General features: G+C 42.7%; 1 protein-coding gene across 3 annotated transcripts in view; it reads right to left on the reverse strand.

The window, feature by feature from the left end:
* Positions 1-20,583, reverse strand: part of LOC126997882 (condensin complex subunit 3-like) — a 155,972-nt gene that overhangs the window by 106,272 nt on the left and 29,117 nt on the right. For all 3 annotated transcript variants that reach the window (XM_050859099.1, XM_050859098.1, XM_050859097.1), the window contains exons 3-6: positions 18,263-18,481; positions 9,455-9,683; positions 6,719-6,855; positions 373-731 (exon numbers count right to left, since the gene is read on the reverse strand). In XM_050859099.1, the coding sequence (XP_050715056.1) occupies positions 373-731; positions 6,719-6,855; positions 9,455-9,683; positions 18,263-18,481 (944 nt within the window). The remainder of the gene's footprint in view (positions 1-372; positions 732-6,718; positions 6,856-9,454; positions 9,684-18,262; positions 18,482-20,583) is intronic.

Below are 20,583 nucleotides of genomic sequence, written 5' to 3' on the forward strand. Positions count from 1 at the left end.
TTTGTTTACATACAGCCGCACGGTTGCTTGTACCCCCAACCATTTTCCATACGTACGGACAACCGACAACTCACTCCCGGTCGAGTGCAAGGGCAACCGCGGTTGCCAGTAGCCCCAACGGTTGGAGGAAAATGGCCAGTGTGACACCACCTTAAGGAATCCCGCGTAATGCAGACGGTAGGTAGACGTGACCAGTACAAGTCAAAGCAACGCGAAACTCAGGGCGATAATGCGCAGAAGTCGGGATGATAAGAATTTAGGATCGATCGCGAAACTCGAGGATCACGAAACTCAGATAGCGCGAAACTCGAGAGGGTACTCTACTTGTCAGCCCACCAAAACTCCATCAGAAACTATAAATAATGTCCTCACCTCAAGTGCTGCACCAGACACCTCCAGTAAAGGGCAGACTCTGGCCGCAGGTTACTAGGGCTCACCAGCCGCTTCCCTTCCTCCAGTTCAATGTTCTTGACAAGGTCAGGGAAAGGAATGAGCTCAAAGATGGTCTTGAGGACCAACTCTGCTTCCTTGACAGATGCCTCAACATCCAAGCAGGTGAGGAAGTCAAGCACCTTGCCACCTGACTGCCGCAGCCACGATGGAATCAGCTGTTTTTTCACACAGTTGCGTACCATTTCATGGCGGTCCTTCAACCCCTCCGAAATGAGTCTGACGCGCTGGGCAATGGTCAGAGACTTCAGGTGAATCTTCTGCGAGATCACTTTATAGGCCTGGAAAAATTAAAAGAAATAAAATCACTACATATCCTTGCTAAATAGACATGGGTGGGTAGAATGAATGACATGAAAGGTTATATTTGTCTTCCACTTACCACAGGGCAGACAGCAAAACAAAAACAAATTAAACAGTTTTCTCCTAGTCAATACACATCAACAGAGGTGGGCAAGTGCGGTAGTACCGCATCACAAAAAAAGTACCGCACTACCGCAAACTTTCTGAATATACCGCATTCCCTTCCCTCCCCCTCCTCCCCTTCCCGTCCTCTACTCCCCGGCCTGTCCCCCCCCTTCCTCCTCCCGTACCTCCCTCTCTCCCTCCCCCCAATCCTCCTTTTTTTTTATTGTATTTCACAAGTTACTAGTTAGTCAATGGATAGCCAGGATAGGCACTGAAGTATTTTTATACTGACTAGTGACTACCACTACCACAGTACCGCACACTGTGTACTGCACTGGGAAAGAAAAAAATGGGACCACACTACTGCAACACCACTACTCCAGAAAAAGTACCGCACTACCGCAACTGCACTACTGATTTTTCAATACCGCGCCCACCTCTGCACGTCAACTATCCCATGGTAAGAAAACTCGTACAACATTTTTCTGTGCCTGAGGCATAATTTTTTAAAGAAAAAACATGTCTCAAAACCACTTTGAATTCTATTTACCAAGGGTAAAAAAATGTATGCCTCTGTAGGCATAAAATGTACCACCGGCCTGCAGGACCAGTGCTGATGTTAACCTTTGGGGGGCTCTGCAGTAGGGTCACATTACATCCAGAGCCTCACACGAGTTAGGCTGAGACTGAGTGCCTGAGTGGATATCTCGGTGATATGGATATTCTCTCTCTCTCTCTCTCTCTCTCTCTCTCTCTCTCTCTCTCTCTCTCTCTCTCTCTCTCTCCACTGAATGAAGTGAATAAGCATATTATTCCCACCATCACTCGTAGGTTATGACAGACAACTAGGCAAGACACAATTCACACGGTTCTGGTGACACGCGGCATGCAGCTGTTAGTTGTATGGGTGTGGTTGTGTGGTTTTCAAACAAAGCAAATGGCGGCCGGGCTGGTGTTGCGCGAAATATCTCCTCGTTCATACTGATCATGTACAGCTTCTGATATCATAATAAGCATATTATTCTCACCATCACTTGTAAGTTATGACAGACAACTAGGCAAGACACAATTCACATGGTTCTGGTGACACGCGGCATGCAGCTGTTTGTTGTATGGGTTTGGTTGTGTGGTTTGTAAACAATGCAAATGGGGGCCGGGCGCAAAATAACTCCTCGTACAAGACTCATGATGTACAGTTTCTGATATCATATTTACCCCATTATTCTCACTAATATTAATAATTAATAATGAGCATGGGTATTTTTTTCCAATATGATTTTTTATGGATATCCACTCAGGCACTCAGTCTCAGCCTCACTCGTGTGAGGAAGAAATGAGGGACACCATGAGCGGCTGGCTAGTATTAGTACCGGTACCGTACCGTATAGCTGGTACCGTTACAAAGAGGCTCTGGATGTAATGTGACCCTACTGCAGAGCCCCCCAAAGGTTAACATCAGCACTGGTCCTGCAGGCCGGTGGTACATTTTATGCCTACAGAGGCATACATTTTTTTACCCTTGGTAAATAGAATTCAAAGTGGTTTTGAGACATGTTTTTTCTTAAAAAAAGTATGTCTCAGGCACAGAAAAATGTTGTATGAGTTTTCTTACCATGGGATAGTTGACGTGCAGAGGTGGGCGCGGTATTGAAAAATCAGTAGTGCAGTTGCGGTAGTGCGGTACTTTTTCTGGAGTAGTGGGGTTGCAGTAGTGTGGTCCCATTTTTTTCTTTCCCAGTGCAGTACGCAGTGTGTGGTACTGTTGTACTGCTCCTTAGTCATACAATCTTAAGTCACCTGTGACATCACGATCAAGATATACAAATGGCGCCCGACGGAAAAACGGGATAACAGCAAGGCATGGGCGATCCTCCACCGATTTAATTTTTTTATAGTAGTTATTAGATCGCCCTGTATTCTATGGTAACATATTATAAGACAGCTACGGACTATGAAGGATTATAAACAATAATAAAGGTAAGTTTGCCGTTGTTATTGGATAAGACGAAAAACAGACCCTTAAAAACACCCCAAAGAAGAAAAAAATCATTAAAAATTTGTACATTCGGCGTATAACGCACAGGGCTAAACTTTCAGGCACTTTTTATGTGAAAAAGGTGCGCGCTATACGCCGAAAAATACCGTATTTATTTTTCGACAGAAACCAACCTCTTGTTTGATTTACATTGTTTTTGATTTATGTGACCTCTTCAAGGACGCAATACTCGCGTAAATCGAGAGTTACCTGTATACGAAAACCGGGCAGAAGTACGAAATCTGGGACAAAATTTTTACGAAAAAAGTCGTCGAAAACCGAATCGTACGAAAACTAGGGCATACAAAAACGGAGGTTTGACTGTATATATATATATATATATATATATATATATATATATATATATATATATATCTATATATATATATATATATATATATATATATATATATATATATATATATATATATATATATATATATATATATATATATATATATATATATAAATTTTCAGTCACTACCGAATGGCCTAAGACTACCCACATGCTGCCCTGAAGACCACCTATCAACACAGACTCTAGATTACCTCTCCAAGGAGAGGCTCAAAGATGAGCTCCGGGGGGCAGTATGAGCCAAAGCAAGATGGCGCCACTATAAACATTCACCTGCGCCACAATGGGCTGGGCCAACCGTAAGGCCCCACCAGTGAAAAAGCCTAATGGCACAATAGGCCGCGACATAAAAAAAAAAATATATATATATATATATATATATATATATATATATATATATATATATATATATATATATATATATATATATATATATATATATACAGTAAAACCCCGATTATCCGAAAGCGGATTATCCGAAAAAACGGATTATCCGAAATTGATCTGGATAATGCAATTAAAATTTTTTTTTCTATACTAAAACCATAGACTTCACAACTAGTTGACGGGAAATCTCTTCAGTCTTGGCGCGCTGGCTTCGCGTAAGGGGCCGATTGTTATGGCGACTTTCACTGCAACAACTCAAACACACTCTGCGTTCTTACTCCGAATTTAAGTGGAAACAGGACGAAATCTTCAAGTTTTAGTGCATACAAGCAGGCAGGAGTGTCTCTAGAGTGATTTGGTCGAGGATTCAAGGTAACTTATATAAAATAGCACCATGCGTGCACTTTGAAAACGTTGTGTAAAAAATGGCAAATTTGCGTAACTTTAGGTTGAAATCTTTACGTAAAATGAATGATAACTGTAGGATAGTGAAGTCCACAGTTTTACATATTAGGAAACAAGAAATGTACGTTTAGTTAGTGCCTACATGGCAACTCAGCTCAGTTCCGCGTCGCCTAACTCGCCTTAGGCACGCAGTCAGCTGGGCACTTCCCTCTGTAAAGGATTATCGCTGTCCTGCCTCTGTTTACTCTCCAAGTAAAGGACCTACAGTTATTCATCGTCTCTGTACCCTTCCCCACAACTGCAAGGATCCAGAGGACGATACAAGAAGACACAGAAGGCAGTGGATCGAGTGGAAGTGGAGGAGACACAAGATATGAGGACGCCCGCGACCAGCCGGACCCGCCGACAGACGAGTTGCTCCTCGCCTTGTCGGCAACCACGCCGGCTACCGGGCCAGGAAGGTCCAGGCCCCCTCCTCTGTGGCCGAGAGCCGCTAGCAGGAGCGTGCCCAGCAGGAGGCGATGAAGAGTCCCGTGGAGCTCGATGTGGGATGTTCGACGCCCTGGTCGAGCTGGTCGACAGGGGAGAGCTGGAGACGGGCCGGGCGGTCCTGAAGCGGCCATCTCTCCCAAAGTCCCACATGGCGTCCCTTCGGGATGTCGCTGTGGGACTCCCTGATGTGCAGGGAGGACAAGAAGGAGCGCAGGTTGAGGTTCCTCTCCTTGCCATGCGCCCCAGGGACGGGTTCAGGCACCTCCTGGAGTTCCTGGCGGCCTCAGACCCGTCCTTTCAGGGGTACTGGTGCCAGGTGGGGCACAACGTGGCCAACTCCATCTTGCCTCTCATCAGCAGGTCGCTCTTCTACTGTTTCGGTGCTAATTTCTCCATGGACGTGACCTCAGAAGCGAGGAAGAACAAGGCCTTGAAGCAGCCGACCGCAGGAAGAGGAGCAGTATCGAGGAGGGCAGGAAGGAGACGGCGAGGAACAGGGACGTGTACAAGTCCATGAACCTGACCGGGGCCCACAAGTCATAGGCCAACAGGCTAAATTGATTGTTCAGGGACGAGGGCCAGATAGCCGGCAAGACGTGCTGCGGCAATAGTGACACCGGAATTCAACCAAAATAAATTGTGATTGTATATAGAAAATGAATATTTTGCTTTTGTTGAGTAAAATTAAGATGTTTCTGCATGCTTTCCTCAAGTATTAAGTTTCTAATGTGAAAATTAAGTGATTTATTAGATGTTAAAACTTACGTAAAAATTGCACTAAATAAAAAAAATAAGTAGCTATTTCGGCAAAACTTATAAGATATGCTAAATATTGCTATTGATTCTGAAAATATAAGTGATTATCTCTGCATTTGGTGATGTTTGTGCATCTAGCGTAAAATCTGAGGATTTTATAGCCTTTTAAGTTTTGTTATACTTATATAAAAACAATTAATCGGGATTTTATTAGGAACGACTTTGAATTTTTTGATACCGCTGCTCATGGAGACTCATATATGCCTAAGGGAGGTGCCTGTTTTAGTTTCAGGTCGCTAGCTGCTTTGGTTTTGAAAATATTTAAATTTTAAATTTTGAAAATCGCCCCTCTTAATCGCCCCGTTTCCCGTCAAGAGATTGTGAAGTCTATGACTAAAACGTTATAAAACATCAAAAATAAATAAAAGTAACTACATATGTACTATATTAACACATTTAAAATTGATAAGAACAGTTAAAATGAATATGCTTTCTAATACGTATTGCCGAAATAGCTTGTAACGAATAGATCAATGTATTAGACAAAAACATTAAACAAACTCTCAACAACACCACGTCCGCACCTTCGCCCAGCAAGGACGAGGTGCGGCGAATGAACAAACTACTGCTCGACTACTCTCACACGTACTCTCAAGACAACGACACAAACACGACTCCTCTCCTCCATGCCACATTCCCTTCCAACATACGAAGTTGCGATAATATGAGTCATCATACTGTGTCTCCACCTGCACGATGCACGATGTTTAGCGTAGCGTGTGTTTGTTTGGTTTCATTGTTTACATCGTCAGTCGGCGGCAGTCGCGTCACACACTTCACGCATCGCGTTCTACCTGTGCTTCGACCTCACTTCTTTCTACATCACCATGCCGAAAGAAACCGGGAAAAGGAAGAAAGTCGATCAAACTGGCGGCGATCAAAATGGCGGCCATAAATCCGGATTATCCGAAAAATCGGCTTATCCGAAAGAGGCTTCCCCCCTTCCATTTCGGATAATTGGGGTTTTACTGTATATATATATATATATATATATATATATATATATATATATATATATATATATATATATATATATATATATATATATATATATATATATATATATATATATATATATATATATATATATATATTATAAAGTATGCTAAAGATGAATAACAGATTATGTTTATGTTGAATAAATAAATAAAAACTGTGGGAAATGTTTTTCCCTGAAGATGACCTTGAGAGTAGATGTGTGTCTTATTTACCAAAAAACATGCGTATTATATCAAAGTTCACCTACAGGCAAGACAATGAACACCAATGAGCATAACTGTCCTGGCCTTTTAGGGCAAAACTGACACAACAGAATACTGACAGAGCTGCTCTGATGTTTAAATAATTTGAAGTTAGCAAAGAGGCAGTACCTGGTGGCGGACCAACTCCCTGGTGTCTCTGATGCGGTCCAGGATGGCCGGCAGTGTCTGGTAGGTGACAGCAATGTTGTTCAACACAGAACGCCGCACATCATAATTGGGGTCCTTGCACAGGTGGAAGCAGTAAGCTGAGGGTAGAAGAGTCATGTTAGGCTGCTTCAAAGGTAGGCTAACATCACCTTACATGAGTGTATGCAGCTTTTCTTCTTGTTTTACAAAAATGTAGCCATTCATATACTTTGTACCTCTTTTGATCTCTTCATTTCAAAGCACTATAAAGAATTTGAGAGAACGCAATTCAATTTGGCAATTCTGCCCCATAATCATGGGACAGAATATATAATATAGTATACGCAAATTAAATTGCACCCACCTGCCAACATGGCCGAGGGCGTGAGTCACTCATTATATTTTGTGTCATCTCACCCTAGAATGATTTTTCTTTTACATTTCAAACGACTCATGGGGTCTGGCAGGCCCAGCGAGCGGTATGTGGTGTGATTTATCACCAGTGCTCTCTGAGCTATGGTCGGAGGTAGATGGATGTCACACCTTAGTGTCACTTACACATTCTCAACCACCTTCCTTTCCACTCATTTATTTTTTCTCTATGTTATCCATCATGCCTGCCAAGTAGTTGTCAGATGTGGAGGAACACAGAATTCTCACCCTGATTAAGGAGAATGTGTCTGAAGTAAATAGCAAGGCGAACTCCATCAAGCAACTCAACACAGCTGCCAGACTGTATGATCCCTCACAGGAAACATGGGTCTGGATGCAAAAGGAAAACATCCAAGGCCACTGACACACTTCTAAGGAGAGAAGTGTTACAGAACCCCAAGATCACAACTGAGCAACTGAAAAAAATACATCATGGACTGCTGAGAAACATTTCTCAGCAGACCATTCAGCATCACCTCGCCAGGAATCTTAAGCCGCCCTCATGCTCACCTGCCAAAAAGCCACTTCTCAGAAGAGCAATGATGAAGAAGAGGCTTGCATTTGCTTGGAAATATGAAACATGGACTGAAGATGACTAGAAGAAGGTAATGTGGAGCAATGATTCCCCATTCAAATGCATTACAGAGCATCAGGGGAGAATAAGGAGGCCTGTGGGTGCCAGTTGCTTGGAGGAGCACTTTATTGTGAAGTGTCAAGCACCCAGCATCTCTAATGATGTGTGGCTGCTGCGGTGGTGAATGTGGGCGTGGAGCTTTACACATCTTGCCAAAGAATGTTACAGTAAATATAACATTTGTGTCGAGGTGTCACGTAACCACATGCTCACATCCTTCAATGAACACGGATGAACTTTTTTTATGCATGACTGCTCCAGCCAATAGGGTAAAAAAAAGAGTCAGCTTTCCTTCAGGACAACAATGTGCAGCTGCTTGACTGGCCTGGCAACTCCCCTGAGAACTGTTGGTCCTGCATGAAAAGAAAGCTACAGGACCATGACACATCTGTTCCATGCCTTGGGGAAGCTCTGCATAAAAGTGAAGGCAATCTGGATTGGAATAACTTTAAGGAACTAAGTGTTTCTATGCCTGAATGGCAATAAATGGTCACCAAAGCAAGGGGTGGAGTCATAAAATACTAATAAAATGTAACCTGAAGGATGATACATTTATTTTTCCAGTTCTGATATTTTTGCATATACTTTAGGTACTTTTTTTAGATGTCTGACTGTCTTCTCTTCCCACAAAAAATAAATACTATATAAAGACAAGCCATTCATTAACCCTTTTGACCCGGACATAAAAATATGGGATCAAATGTGAATGAGATTTATTTTACTGATTTACTCTTCCATACCAATGTTAAGACCCAAAATATGTAAAACTATATATCAATGGAAAGGTACGAAAATTATCTTTCACATGACACAGGTAAAATTTAGGAATGCACTAGTGGGTAAACATAAAATAAATCATTTTATGAAGTAAATTTGTAGAACAAACAGCAGTTATTTGTTGAGATGTGTTAAAATAAATATATAGGCACTTTTACTGACATTACTGATGAAATTCAGGTGTAGTTACTAATTCCCTAGTGATAAACTGGTTTACATACTTGATAAATAAGTCCCACGTGCCCTGTAAAAGGCAGGACATTATCTCATCACCAAGCGTGAGCCACACGTCACCAGCCACACCGCAACACTGCCACTGTCGTCACCAAGACCACCCACCCACATAACTCATCTCCTCCTCAGGATCATCCCTGGTGTATGATTTATCATTGCCAGTCACTAGTCTGATAATAATCACAATAATAATTATCATCAGACTCGTCACCATGCGCAATAGCAGCCATCTTTGCTCCTCCCACACGACACTTTTCAGCACTGCCATCTCTCATTATTACACTAAATGTTTCTCAAACCTTTATTTATCTCAAAGGATAATAATTCATTAGTATTTTCCTTCAAAAACCCGTAAATAGAACAAAATGTAAAATACTCCATTACACCACATCCTAACCACCACCACCATGCTGCCGCCACACTTGCTCAGTAATGTGTAAACAAAGCCTAATTTTCTTATTGGTTGGATGTCAAAGATGGCAGAGTTCTGTTGGCCAATGACTTTGCTGGAATTTGGAGGCCAGATTGAAACAAGAGCAAATTTTGAACCGAGCCATGGCGTAGCTTGCCTGCCAAACCACGTTCATGGCCTCACGTGCCCTGAGGTTAACAAGTACACAAGCAAAAAATATGCTACCAACCTTCTATCACAGGACACTCGCTGCTGTGGGGGTCCTGCAGCCGTGTGAGGGCATTGACGGCTTCCTTGCGGACACCGGGAATCTTGTCCTGCAGGCGGTGCAGCATCGTATCATAAATAATGTCATACAGATCATTGTCTATGGCTGCCTTTGGCCCCATCTGCCTCAGCAACATACTGAGCAGCTGGCATATCCTCAGTCTCACAGCAGGACTGTTGGCTTCATGGTTCTGGAAAGATCCACAATTGTGAAATACAAAATAATCAACATGGAAAATTATGTCCTGTGTTCAGCATAATCTATTCACATCTCTACCACCTTGCTGTCCCTGGGTATTTGTTCCCTGTAGCACTATAATACCTAAAAAGAATTTGGTAAGTGTAGGAATCTGCATTAGAGATGGTGGAAGGAAGAACAGACAGAATGGCCTTTAAAAAGATGGCTAAGGAATGGTGATAGACTTCAGTGCATCAGATGGTGTCAGTGTAGTCATCACAATTCACTGTTAAGAGTAACAATGCAGATAATAAGAGTAACAATGAGATAAAAGAAGGCCTGAGGCAGGGGTGTGTCATGTCACCACGGCTGTTCAATATTTATATGGATGGTGTTATGAGAGAAATGAAGGGCAAAGTTGGGGAAGTTGGAGTAAAAATATACGCTGAGGGAAGGAAGTGGGTGCTGAATCCAATCTTATTTGCTGATGACACAGTGCTCATTGCAGAAAATGAAAGTGACTTACTAAATGTGGTCAGTGTTTTTGATAGTGTGTGTAACAGGAGAAAGCTGAAAGTAAATGTCAACACAAGTAAGGTGATGGTTTATGAGTGGAGTAGAAGTGAGGTTGTGGATTTTGTATGCCCATATAGAGTGGAAATTGAATGTGAAAAAGAATGCAAAATAATTTTGAATGAAGAAATTGAGGAGGTTAATGAGTTTAAGTACCTTGGATCAGTTGTGTGTAAGCATGGTGGTACAGAGGGAGAGACAAGAGAAAGGCCATTGCAAGGAAGAAGGGTGGTAGGGTCTTTGGAAAGAATCATGAATGGCAGAAGTGTGAGCATGGAGGTAAAGAGGGATTTGAGAAATACAATAATAGTACCAATATATGAATATGCAAGTGCATATGCAGTATATATATGCAAGTGAAACATGGGCATGGAATGAAAGTCAGAGGTCTAGAGTGCAGGCAGTGGAAATGAGTTATTTGAGGAGTGCTTGTGGTGTGAGTAGAATGGATGGAATGAGTAATGAAAGTGTGTACGAGCATTTTGGAATGTGTCACATGAGTGAAGGGAAGCAGTGTGGAGTGGTGGAAGAAGTGAAGCAACAGACTTTAAAGTGGTTTGGTCACATGGAGCGAATGGAGGAGAGTAAGATGACCAGGAGGGTGTATGTGAGTGAGATAGGGGGAGGGAATGTTAAAGGACGACCTCCAGTGAAATGGAGAGATAGGGTGCAGGAGTACATTAGAGAGAGGGGTGAAAGATCCGTGAGAAACTTTGAGAAGGCAAGGAGGGAGTGCCTGAATAGAGAGAGATGGAAACTCTTCTGCTGTGGCCATCCCCTGGTGGGAGCTCCTAGGAGCAGGCGTCGATGAGATGATGATGAGTAACAATGTAATGAAAGAATGGTGAACTTATTTCTTCAGGTGACCACTCTTCCTCTGGATATACAGTACTGTCTCCGAGTTTGCGATAAATAGGTTGACGCTGCGGGTCACAAACGTTGAAATCGCAAACTTTGAACCGTTATTCTTATGGGGAAAATTGAAAACCGTCAACATATTGAGCTTGGCCACCCGGACATGGCCAAGCGCATGTGTGCAGACAGCCCCGGCTGCGCGCTGAGCCCGAACAACTGACAGGCGGCTGATGACGGTGATGGTGGTGATGAGTGTTGGCGGCGTGGCCTTTGCATCGGCGCCACTTGAACGGTATTTTTATCGAGGCCCGTGTGTGTGTGTGTGTGGCTGTGTTTATTATGGGTTTGGACTTCTCAATTAGCAATTCTTTTTTTCCACATGTTGAACGGGACCCCTTTCTTTTCTTCCATCTCTTCTTTTTGAAAAAGAGGAGATGGAAGAAAAGAAAGAAGTCCCGTGCAACATGTGGAAAGTAAGAATTAGCAAATTGAGAAGCCTGGGCCCACAATAAACAATGAAAATACCGTTTGGGTGGCACCGATGCAAAGGCTACGCCGCCGACACTCATCATCATCATCACCATCATCGGCTGCCCGTCAGCTGCTCAAGCCCAGCGCGCGGTCGGGGCTGCTCACACACATGCGCCTGGCTGCCCGGATCACACTCACCATGCTCCCCACGGCCAATGGAAAGGCCCAGGGGGTGGGTAAGAGCGAGAATGGGAGTCAAGGACCACAACAAGGTGTGAAAAAAAATTGTATTAGTAGCCATTTTCTTTTCCTTTTGGGTCATATCACAATTTCAGTTTTCAATGAAAATAGAATTTTTGGGGTCCCTATCGCAAACTCGGTGAATCGCAAACCTGAAACTCGCAATCCTGGAGACAGTGCTGTACCTACTTTCCATTTTTTTTTTTTTTCAGAGGAAGGAGGCACAAAAAAGAAATCAAAAAAGCCCTCTGGTGCTGCTCCAGAAAAGAGTGCATAGTAAAAGATTTCCAAAAGAGGGTCAGCATCATTTGGAGAGGTGTCTTGATACTCCCTTCTTAAAAGTGTTCATGTCATAGGCAGGAAAATAGACATAGGAAAGTTATTTCAGAGTTTACCAGTGAGACAAAAGGATGGTTAACCCTTTACTGCTCGATAAGTTTCAATAAATTCTCTTTACCATGCTTATTTGCATTCTCCCTCTCGCTGGCAAGCCCAATCTGTGTTTTCTGTGCCCAGAAGTACGTTGTTTTTCAGTCAATTTCCACCAACACCGAATATATAAATTGTATATATATAGTTTTGTTACTGGTTGCAGTTTGATATAATAAAAAAATACAAAACACTATGTTATAGACCCATTTGTGTACGTGTAATACACTATGTATATTTTTTTTTACAATAAAGGGGACAGCTCAAGGGCACAAAAAAAGGAAACAATAATAAAAAAAAGCCCGCTACTCGCTGCTCCTACAAAAAAGAATCAAAAGCGATGGCCGAAAGAGAGGTCAATTTCGGGAGGAGAGGTGTCCTGATACCCTCCTCTTGAAAGAGTTCAAGTCGTAGGCAGAAGGAAATACAGATGAAGGAAGTTTGTTCCAGAGTTTACCAGCATGAGGGATGAAAGAGTGAAGATGCTGGTTAACCCTTGCGTAAGGGATTTGGACAGTATAGGGATGAGCATGAGTAGAAAGTCGTGTGCAGCGGAGCTGCGGGAGGGGGGGGAGGCATGCAGTTAGCAAGTTCAGAAGAGCAGTCAGCATGAAAATAGCGATAGAAGATAGAAAGAGATGCAACATCGCAACAGAATTTAAGAGGTAGAAAACTATCAGTATGACGACCCTCTAACGACACCGACAAATACTCCAGGCCCCGCTGAGGTGGACACTACCAACGACTACAGGAAGAAACTAAGATCATACACATCTGCAAACTGATGCATTTGTACGGAGAACCATCTTCATCCCTTAGTGTCCCTTCTCTTCTCTCACACCTTTTTTTTTTTTTTTACCTTATCCATCCACTAACCACTTTCTATTCTCTCCCCCAGTTGCGATGCTACTCCCTTGCCTATGTGTCTTGGGAGGTGTTCTCCTGGTCCTCCCCACAAATGCCACGAAGCAGCCCTCATATGAACAACACCTACGTGTGGGGGAAGAGAAGGTGAGGTTTAGAGGAGGAGAGATGATGTTCTACAGAATGAAAATTAGAACGAAGACTGCGAATGTTGCAGAAATTGACATACTTTTTAAAACTGATATTTTGTTCCACCTGCATAACTAAAAATCTTCTGGGTCAACTTATGAAAATCAATGCATGTATAATAGCAGAATTTTATGAAGATTTTTATGATAGCCACAGAAATTTGTGAAGTGTTCATTTCAGTAGTCCATATAGCAGAGGTGGGCGCGGGTGGTCTGGCTACTGCCGTGGCAGGCGATTCAAGGGTGGGAACCCATGGCCCCCAAACCTGACTTCGGCCAAAAGAAGCAGAAATGACCATGGAACTAAGAAGCAAAGCTTAAAAAAAAAAAAAAAAAAAAAAAGCTGTGAAGCGGTACTGAAAAATCAGTAGTGCGGTTGTGGCAGTGCAGTCCCATTTTTTCTCTTTCCCAGTGCGGTACACGGTGTGCGGTAGCGGTAGTCACTAGCCAATAAGACAAAAAAACTTCAGTGCCTGTCCTGGTGATCCACTGACTAATTAATAACTTGTGGGAAAAAAAAAAAAAAGGAGGACTGGGGGAGGGAGAGAGGGAGGTAAGGGAAGAGGAACAGGGGGAAAGGCCGGGGAGTAGAGGATGGGAAGGGGAGGAGGGGGAGGGAACGGAATGCAACTTTCCGAGGGAGGAGGAAGGGGACAGGGAAGGGGGAGGAGGAGATCAGCATCATGTGAGAGAGGAGGAAGTGGGGGGCGGGAAGGAAGGAAGGAAGGAAGGAAGGAAGGAAGGGTGGTGCGAGCTGCAGTAGCACTAACCAGGGATATGGGGGAGTGAAGGGGAAGGGGAGGAGGGTAGGAAGGGGAGGAATTCTCCAGCATTTGAGCGAAAACGAAAGATTACCAATATAGGAAAGTCATGACGGGAAGAGTGAAACATTATTCAAACTGTCCAACATATTAAGACAAAACACATCAACTGCAACTGGTAATAGCGAGACCTCGACCGTGGGAAAGCTCTAAGCACTGGTGTCTCAGGCTCAGTGAAGAAGCCACGTGGAAATTTCAACGAGGAGATAATTATAATAATAATAATAATAATAATAATAATAATAGATAAATTATTATTATTATTATTATAATCAAACAATACTGATCTTGGCTACACTGAAGAGAGAGAGAGAGAGAGAGAGAGAGAGAGAGAGAGAGAGAGAGAGAGAGAGAGAGAGAGAGAGAGAGAGAGAGAGAGAGAGAGAGAGAGAGAGAGAGAGAGAGAGAGAGAGAGAGAGAGAGAGAGAGAAAATAGAGGAGTTACAATGAAGTTAAAACATATATAGGACAGTAAACCCTCTGGTATCTGGGTTAATAGCGCCACGGAGGCACCCGGATATGGGAAAAACCTGGATATGGTGTAGGTTAAGTCTACGGACCTGAAAACCCAACTTTCGATCATGGTCTGCCATAGAGGCAACGACAGAGTACTGCATAGGTGCTTCTGTCCATACTCATAATATGGTACACCCCATGGCTTTGTAGCAGTCAGTCTGCACCAGGGAGTGAAATGTGTGCGATTGACGTGCTCCGGGCGCTGAGAAAAGGGCTCGAGCAGTGTCATCACGGTTAACACTCGCGGCAATCTCTCCCTGGCTTATTGCAGTCCTGCTGCACCTTGGGGGGATCTGTTACTTGGGATTCGGCAATTAGGCGCGACAGCCTCAGCCGCTAACCCATTGCTGGGGTGCCTAGCCCCGTGTTCACAGGCAGCAGCTAATGTTCCCCTGCCTGGCCAATCACAGCAGCGGGGCCTGGACCCAACCCAGCAAAGCCCAGGTATTTGTGGCAGCTTAACCGCCCAAGTCTGCACCATCATGTTTACCACGTAGGCTTTCTAGCAGACCCAGCACTGCCACAAGAAACTTTTTATGGGTCCAGTTTTACAAAACTGGAAGGCCGACACTCTGTGCTGTTCTTAGGTGTGCACACATGGCTTTATCGCTGTGTAGCTGCGTTGGCAACCTCGCGGCTACGAGCACAGCGGGCTTCACCACCCGGGTCAATCAGAAGGCATACCAGAGTGATATCTGAAGCAGTCTGGGCCGGCAACGAGCATCAAGTGCTCTAAGCAGGCTTCTATACAGACGCCCAGGCAGGCACCCCAGGGCGCTACCCTTTTAAGCCCAGCAATGAGCCCGACGGCCCACAGACACCAGGCAAGTACGCCAGGCCGCCCCACTCTGAGTGTGAGTGGGGAGGATAACCAAGGAGTCAACGACAACCTGGCGCATCCGCTTGCGCAGTGATCTGTTGCTGTTTGGTTATACTGTGTTGCCCTTGCGAGCCAGGGGGGCGGGTACCCCCTGCACAGTGCATCCAGCGGGACCACGGGGAGGCCAGCCACAAGAAGTATGTAACCACGATTTACGGCCAGCCTGCACCTCCAGATCGGGCTGGCCCATGGGACTCCCAAACCCCTGCAGGCCCCTTTACTTGCCTTACCGTGAGCATGGTAAAATCCCCCTTTCACATGTCAGACCGAGGGCGGTACTTATCCGCATTTTTTATTCTACCTTCACTCCCGCAGCAGTGCTAGCGGACCAGCACGCATTCTCCACAGGGACGGAGCCCTACTCACCTAGTCCAGTCTGGATATAGGCAGTCATCAAGACTTAAGCTAGGGTTCGCACTGTGTGTTTCATATAAACAGTCCTTTGACACTCCCGCCATTTAAACCTGCACTGCCTTGACTCTCGTCACTTCGATATGGTCTGCAGCGCTCGGCAAGGATGTTTATGTGCCAGTTGTATTGTGAAGCACACAGCTTGCCTGCGAACCTTCGCACCAGGGCATCAATATCATTGCTACGTGCAAGCTGGGGCGCGTCTTACAGGTGCGGTACGCCACCCGGACAGAGCTTAGAGGCATTGCGCGGGCAATTTGAACGACTTTAGGCAGCGTGTGACAATTTTTTATTATTTTTTGGATCATATTAGTGCTTGCTTGTACTGTTGTACACTGCCATGTACAGTCATCGTCAGAGGCAGTCATAGCGCGCCGCCTTGGGTTGAATAACGAACAGATTTACTCTGAGTTATTCATTTAGTATTTAATTTTGAACAATAACTGAAAAGTCAGAATGATTGAATCATTGATTCTGATGACTGATACCGATTGACTGACTGAGTCTGGTTCACTGTAAAAAATAAAAAAATAAAAATAAATAAATAAATAAATAAAAAAAAGACATTTCTGTGAGCATGCCGCACTGCAAATGTCTTCGATGGTTTTCTAAGTACAGCAAAAAGTACCGCAGGATTTTTTAGTGCGGTCTGCGGTAGTGCAGTATTTTCAGAAAGTTTGCGGTAGTGCGGTAGTTTTTTTTGTGATGCAGTACTACCGCACTAAGTACCACATTTGCCCACCTCTGCTATACAGTTATCATGTAGTGGAGTTCAAAAGTAGACGGTGAGGTACATATAAACTAAAAGGAAAATTAATTCATACTATAATTATCTTTGTAAGCTAGTAATTGGTATACATTTCCAAAAGCAAAATTTCATGAGGATCACTACGGTGTCATCAGAATTTTGATATGGCCATTTGAAACTGAGAAAATCAAACATTAGTGAGCACTGAATGAAAAAATAAAGTTTTCTGAGGGGGAGAAAATATTGTACATATATATTTTTCAACACATACTGAACACAATACAGCAAGGAACAGACTTGTGCAAATTAAATCACTATTTCTCAATGTTTTGTTGTACGAAATTTAGAATTTGACAGAAGGAGTTTTGTTCCATAAACTACGCTAACGCATAGTTACAGAAACTTTGACTTTCTTAGCTGCATAATTATCTAAGTGATCTTATATATATTATACATTTCCATCAGCAAAATTTCATGGAGGTTTATGTGGTGTCTTGAGAATTTTGAAATCACCATTAGCTTTTTTTTCTTCTTATGTTTCAGAGTACGGCGCTGATAGGCTTACTTGATGGGGCCTGATGATCGGCCACAGCCCATTATGGTGCAGGCAAAAGTTTATAGGGGCACCATTTTGCTTGGCTCATGCTGGGACCTCAACTTTGAGTCTCTTTTTTTAGAGACAGCATCTGGGTGGTCTTAGGCCACTATGCGGTAATTGAATAATCCCAGCTGTGGGGGCAGGCAGGACTCAAACCTGTGTCCCCCTGGACGCTAACCACTCAGCCACCGCCTCCCAAAAACAATCAACTGAGATAAATTATCAAAGGTAAAGGTACTGCTAGATTATGTATATTTTTGTATAACACCTGATAATGTAAATGACTGTAGAAAGTCTTTATCAAAAAAATTTATGTAGTTGGTAAAATTTAGGTGAGATAAACCCAGACATATTTAGGAATGGAATGCCATTAAGTTTCACCCAGATGGCCAGATAGTGGAAAATTCTAAAGAATCAAGGTTGTGGGCAGGAGAGAGTGATAAGTGTTGCACACGTAGATGGAGCATACAGTCTTGGACTGAAATTTAGGATGTAGGTAGTTTATTAAGAGGGAACGAAGTAGAGATTACTGTCAACAACCTCAAAACCTGTTTTGGTTAGGAAGAGAATGTGAGGTTTGGAGGGAGATAGTGTCCCACAGAACATAAATTAAGGAGTGAAAACTGGGAATGTTGCAGAAGTTGATGAAGAGAAAGTTAAAAGAGGTTTCAGGACACCTCTTTGGGTCTTTGCCAAAAGTGGGGCCCAACCTGGGGACATGACCGGTCCTGTCCCCAGGTTGCAAAATATTCTCCATGATAAATTTTCATCAATTTGGAGGAAATAGTGTGTTTCTAAGGTATGCAATTTAGTGTAGAATGTAAGAGAATTTGTCTTTTGAGATTATGCTGGACTACTCTCTGGTTTTAATGAGGCAATAGGGAGATGGAAAGTCAAGCCTGAGGGTTCATCACTACTCTGTCATGTTGCTGATGATGATCAACATCGTCACAATAATGACAAAAAAAAATCACTTTTAAATTGAGCACACATTTTACCTGCAAAAGGAAGACAATAAGATTTTCAAGGAAAGGATCAGCCTCCTCTTCATCTTCATTATCACTTTCTCTCTCTCTCTCCTCCTGTTGAGTTTTCTCTGAGGTGGCAAATTTGACAATAAAGCTGAGGGTCCGCTCCACTGCCGGCTGCTTGTCTCCATGGACCAAAGTGTATTTAAGCAGCTTGGTGAACTCCTCCATAAACTTCTCAAACTGAGTCTGAAACAACATTATTGAAAAATAATAACAAACTATTCAAACATAGAGAATATGATATTAGAATGCATTGCCTTCACAATGGGCAATTTTCTACAGCTAAGGCTGTCAAGATGTAGCCCAGGGCTTAGTGGAGTCCATAGATTACAGTGAATTTCTAACTTATCTACAAGGGAAAAAAGTCTTACGTCACTAAAATATCTAAAGTACTAATTCAATAAAATGTTTAGCAAAGAATAGATGCCATACAATGGTGTGCATAGTTTACAAGTAACCTTGATGCAAGCACTTCAAACACCTTTTCTCTCTTTGTGCTGCCCTGCCTCAAAAAATTTGTATGCAGAGTTTAAAAACGTAATTAATGTATATTAAACACTAATTAACTTACAGAGTTGGGTCTAGAGGCATGCTTGAGCATAAGTTTATTTGCAATAGAATAACAGTATAGCACCTCATGAGTGACCATCCCAGACCCAGATTGATCAGACATTGAGGAAATGGCTACTTTCTTCCCCCAAACCTGCATTTATCGTTATACATAATATATCAATGGCTTCCTTATTTGTTGTAGTTTTTCATGAATCAATAAAGAAATAATAATAGTAATTCATAGGACTGTTTATGGACATGAAATAAAGTGCCCATAAACAATTTTTCTACTGAGGTCATGTTCCCACCTCCGTAACTAAAAACTTTTTGGGTCAACTTTTCAAGGTAGATGTATTTAAAACAGCAGAATTTTATCAGGATTCTTATGGTTCCTTCAAATCTCCAATCAGACAATTAGCACCATGAAATATTTGCGGAAAAGTAAAAATATTGAGTAGGGGAGGAGGGAGCGGGTCCAGCGGGGATGGAAGTATGCCTCCTGTCCTGTCCTGCATGCTGTCCCATTCCGTGCTTTCATTTCCTTCTGAATCTAAGTCTTTTTCACTCTCATCACTTTCTCTCGCAAAGTGGGGAATGCTTTCTGTTTCACTCTCACCACTATTTTCACTGTCTGAGTACAAGAGTGGGTAATATTCCTCAGGTTTCAGGGGCCTCCGTGCCATTACGTATTTATGTCCTTACGTAATTCACAAAATATAATACGCTACTGCCTGTAAAGAGAATAGAATACAAATCAAATCACTGTATTGCACTATATAACACTATTATCACTGTTATGCTGTGGGCTGCATGGGCGTGCAGAAGCCCACAAAAAGTTTAAAGCCCACAGCAGCGAGACATGCAGATTGACTGATGAGTGACCGGAAACTATCTTTGTTTTCTCAACTGCGATCAAATCTGTGCACGTGGAGACTGTTGCCAATTAGTTCATTTCGGAGAGGGTGAGGAAACTTACCCTCAAACAAAAAATGGCGCGATTGGAGTGAATATAACTATTTAAAAGAAATATTTTTGTTCAAATTGACGGCAAAGGCATCACGGTGCACTTTGGCCCTAAAAATTTTTACACGCCATTGGCATCACGATGCGCAAGAGGGTTAATCAGTTAATTCTTTAAAAATGTAACAGAAGTTATCAATAAATCATTAACATTAATTTTTATTATAGAAAAAAACAATAAATCGGTTCTTGCTCTAAAACCAACTAAAAACTCCTTTAAAAAGTGCCACAACTATAAAATCAGCCTTTCTTGGTCTTTTTAAGGGCTTTAGAACCCAAAACTATATTTTTTTTTCTGTAGAGTTAAAAAAGGCTGATTTCATAGTTTTGGACCTTTTTTTTAAGTTTATAAGGCTTTTAGAGCCAGAAAAGGGTAAAAAAAACTTAAATGAAACTCAATATTACTAATAAACTAAAAAAATATTGATAAAGTGGCCGAAAGAGAAAAAAATGAAAAACACGATATATACATAATTTAATTTTTCCTCTTCTCGTGCTCCATTTTGTTCATGAGATGCACGTTGCCCTTCATGAAAATTAGCATGTCAAAGTTTTCATCAGACATGGATGAGCTCTAGGCCCTCAAGATGTCCTTGCCCAAAGAGAACAATCGCTCCACTGCAGCACTGGAGGGGATGGCTGTGTTGAACTTGACGAACAAGTCCAGCAACAGTTGCTCACCCAAGACAGCATATTTGTAATTTGTAATATAATAT

This window comes from Eriocheir sinensis, chromosome 13 (assembly GCF_024679095.1).
Source record: "Eriocheir sinensis breed Jianghai 21 chromosome 13, ASM2467909v1, whole genome shotgun sequence".
Classification (NCBI taxonomy): Eukaryota; Metazoa; Arthropoda; class Malacostraca; order Decapoda; family Varunidae; genus Eriocheir; species Eriocheir sinensis.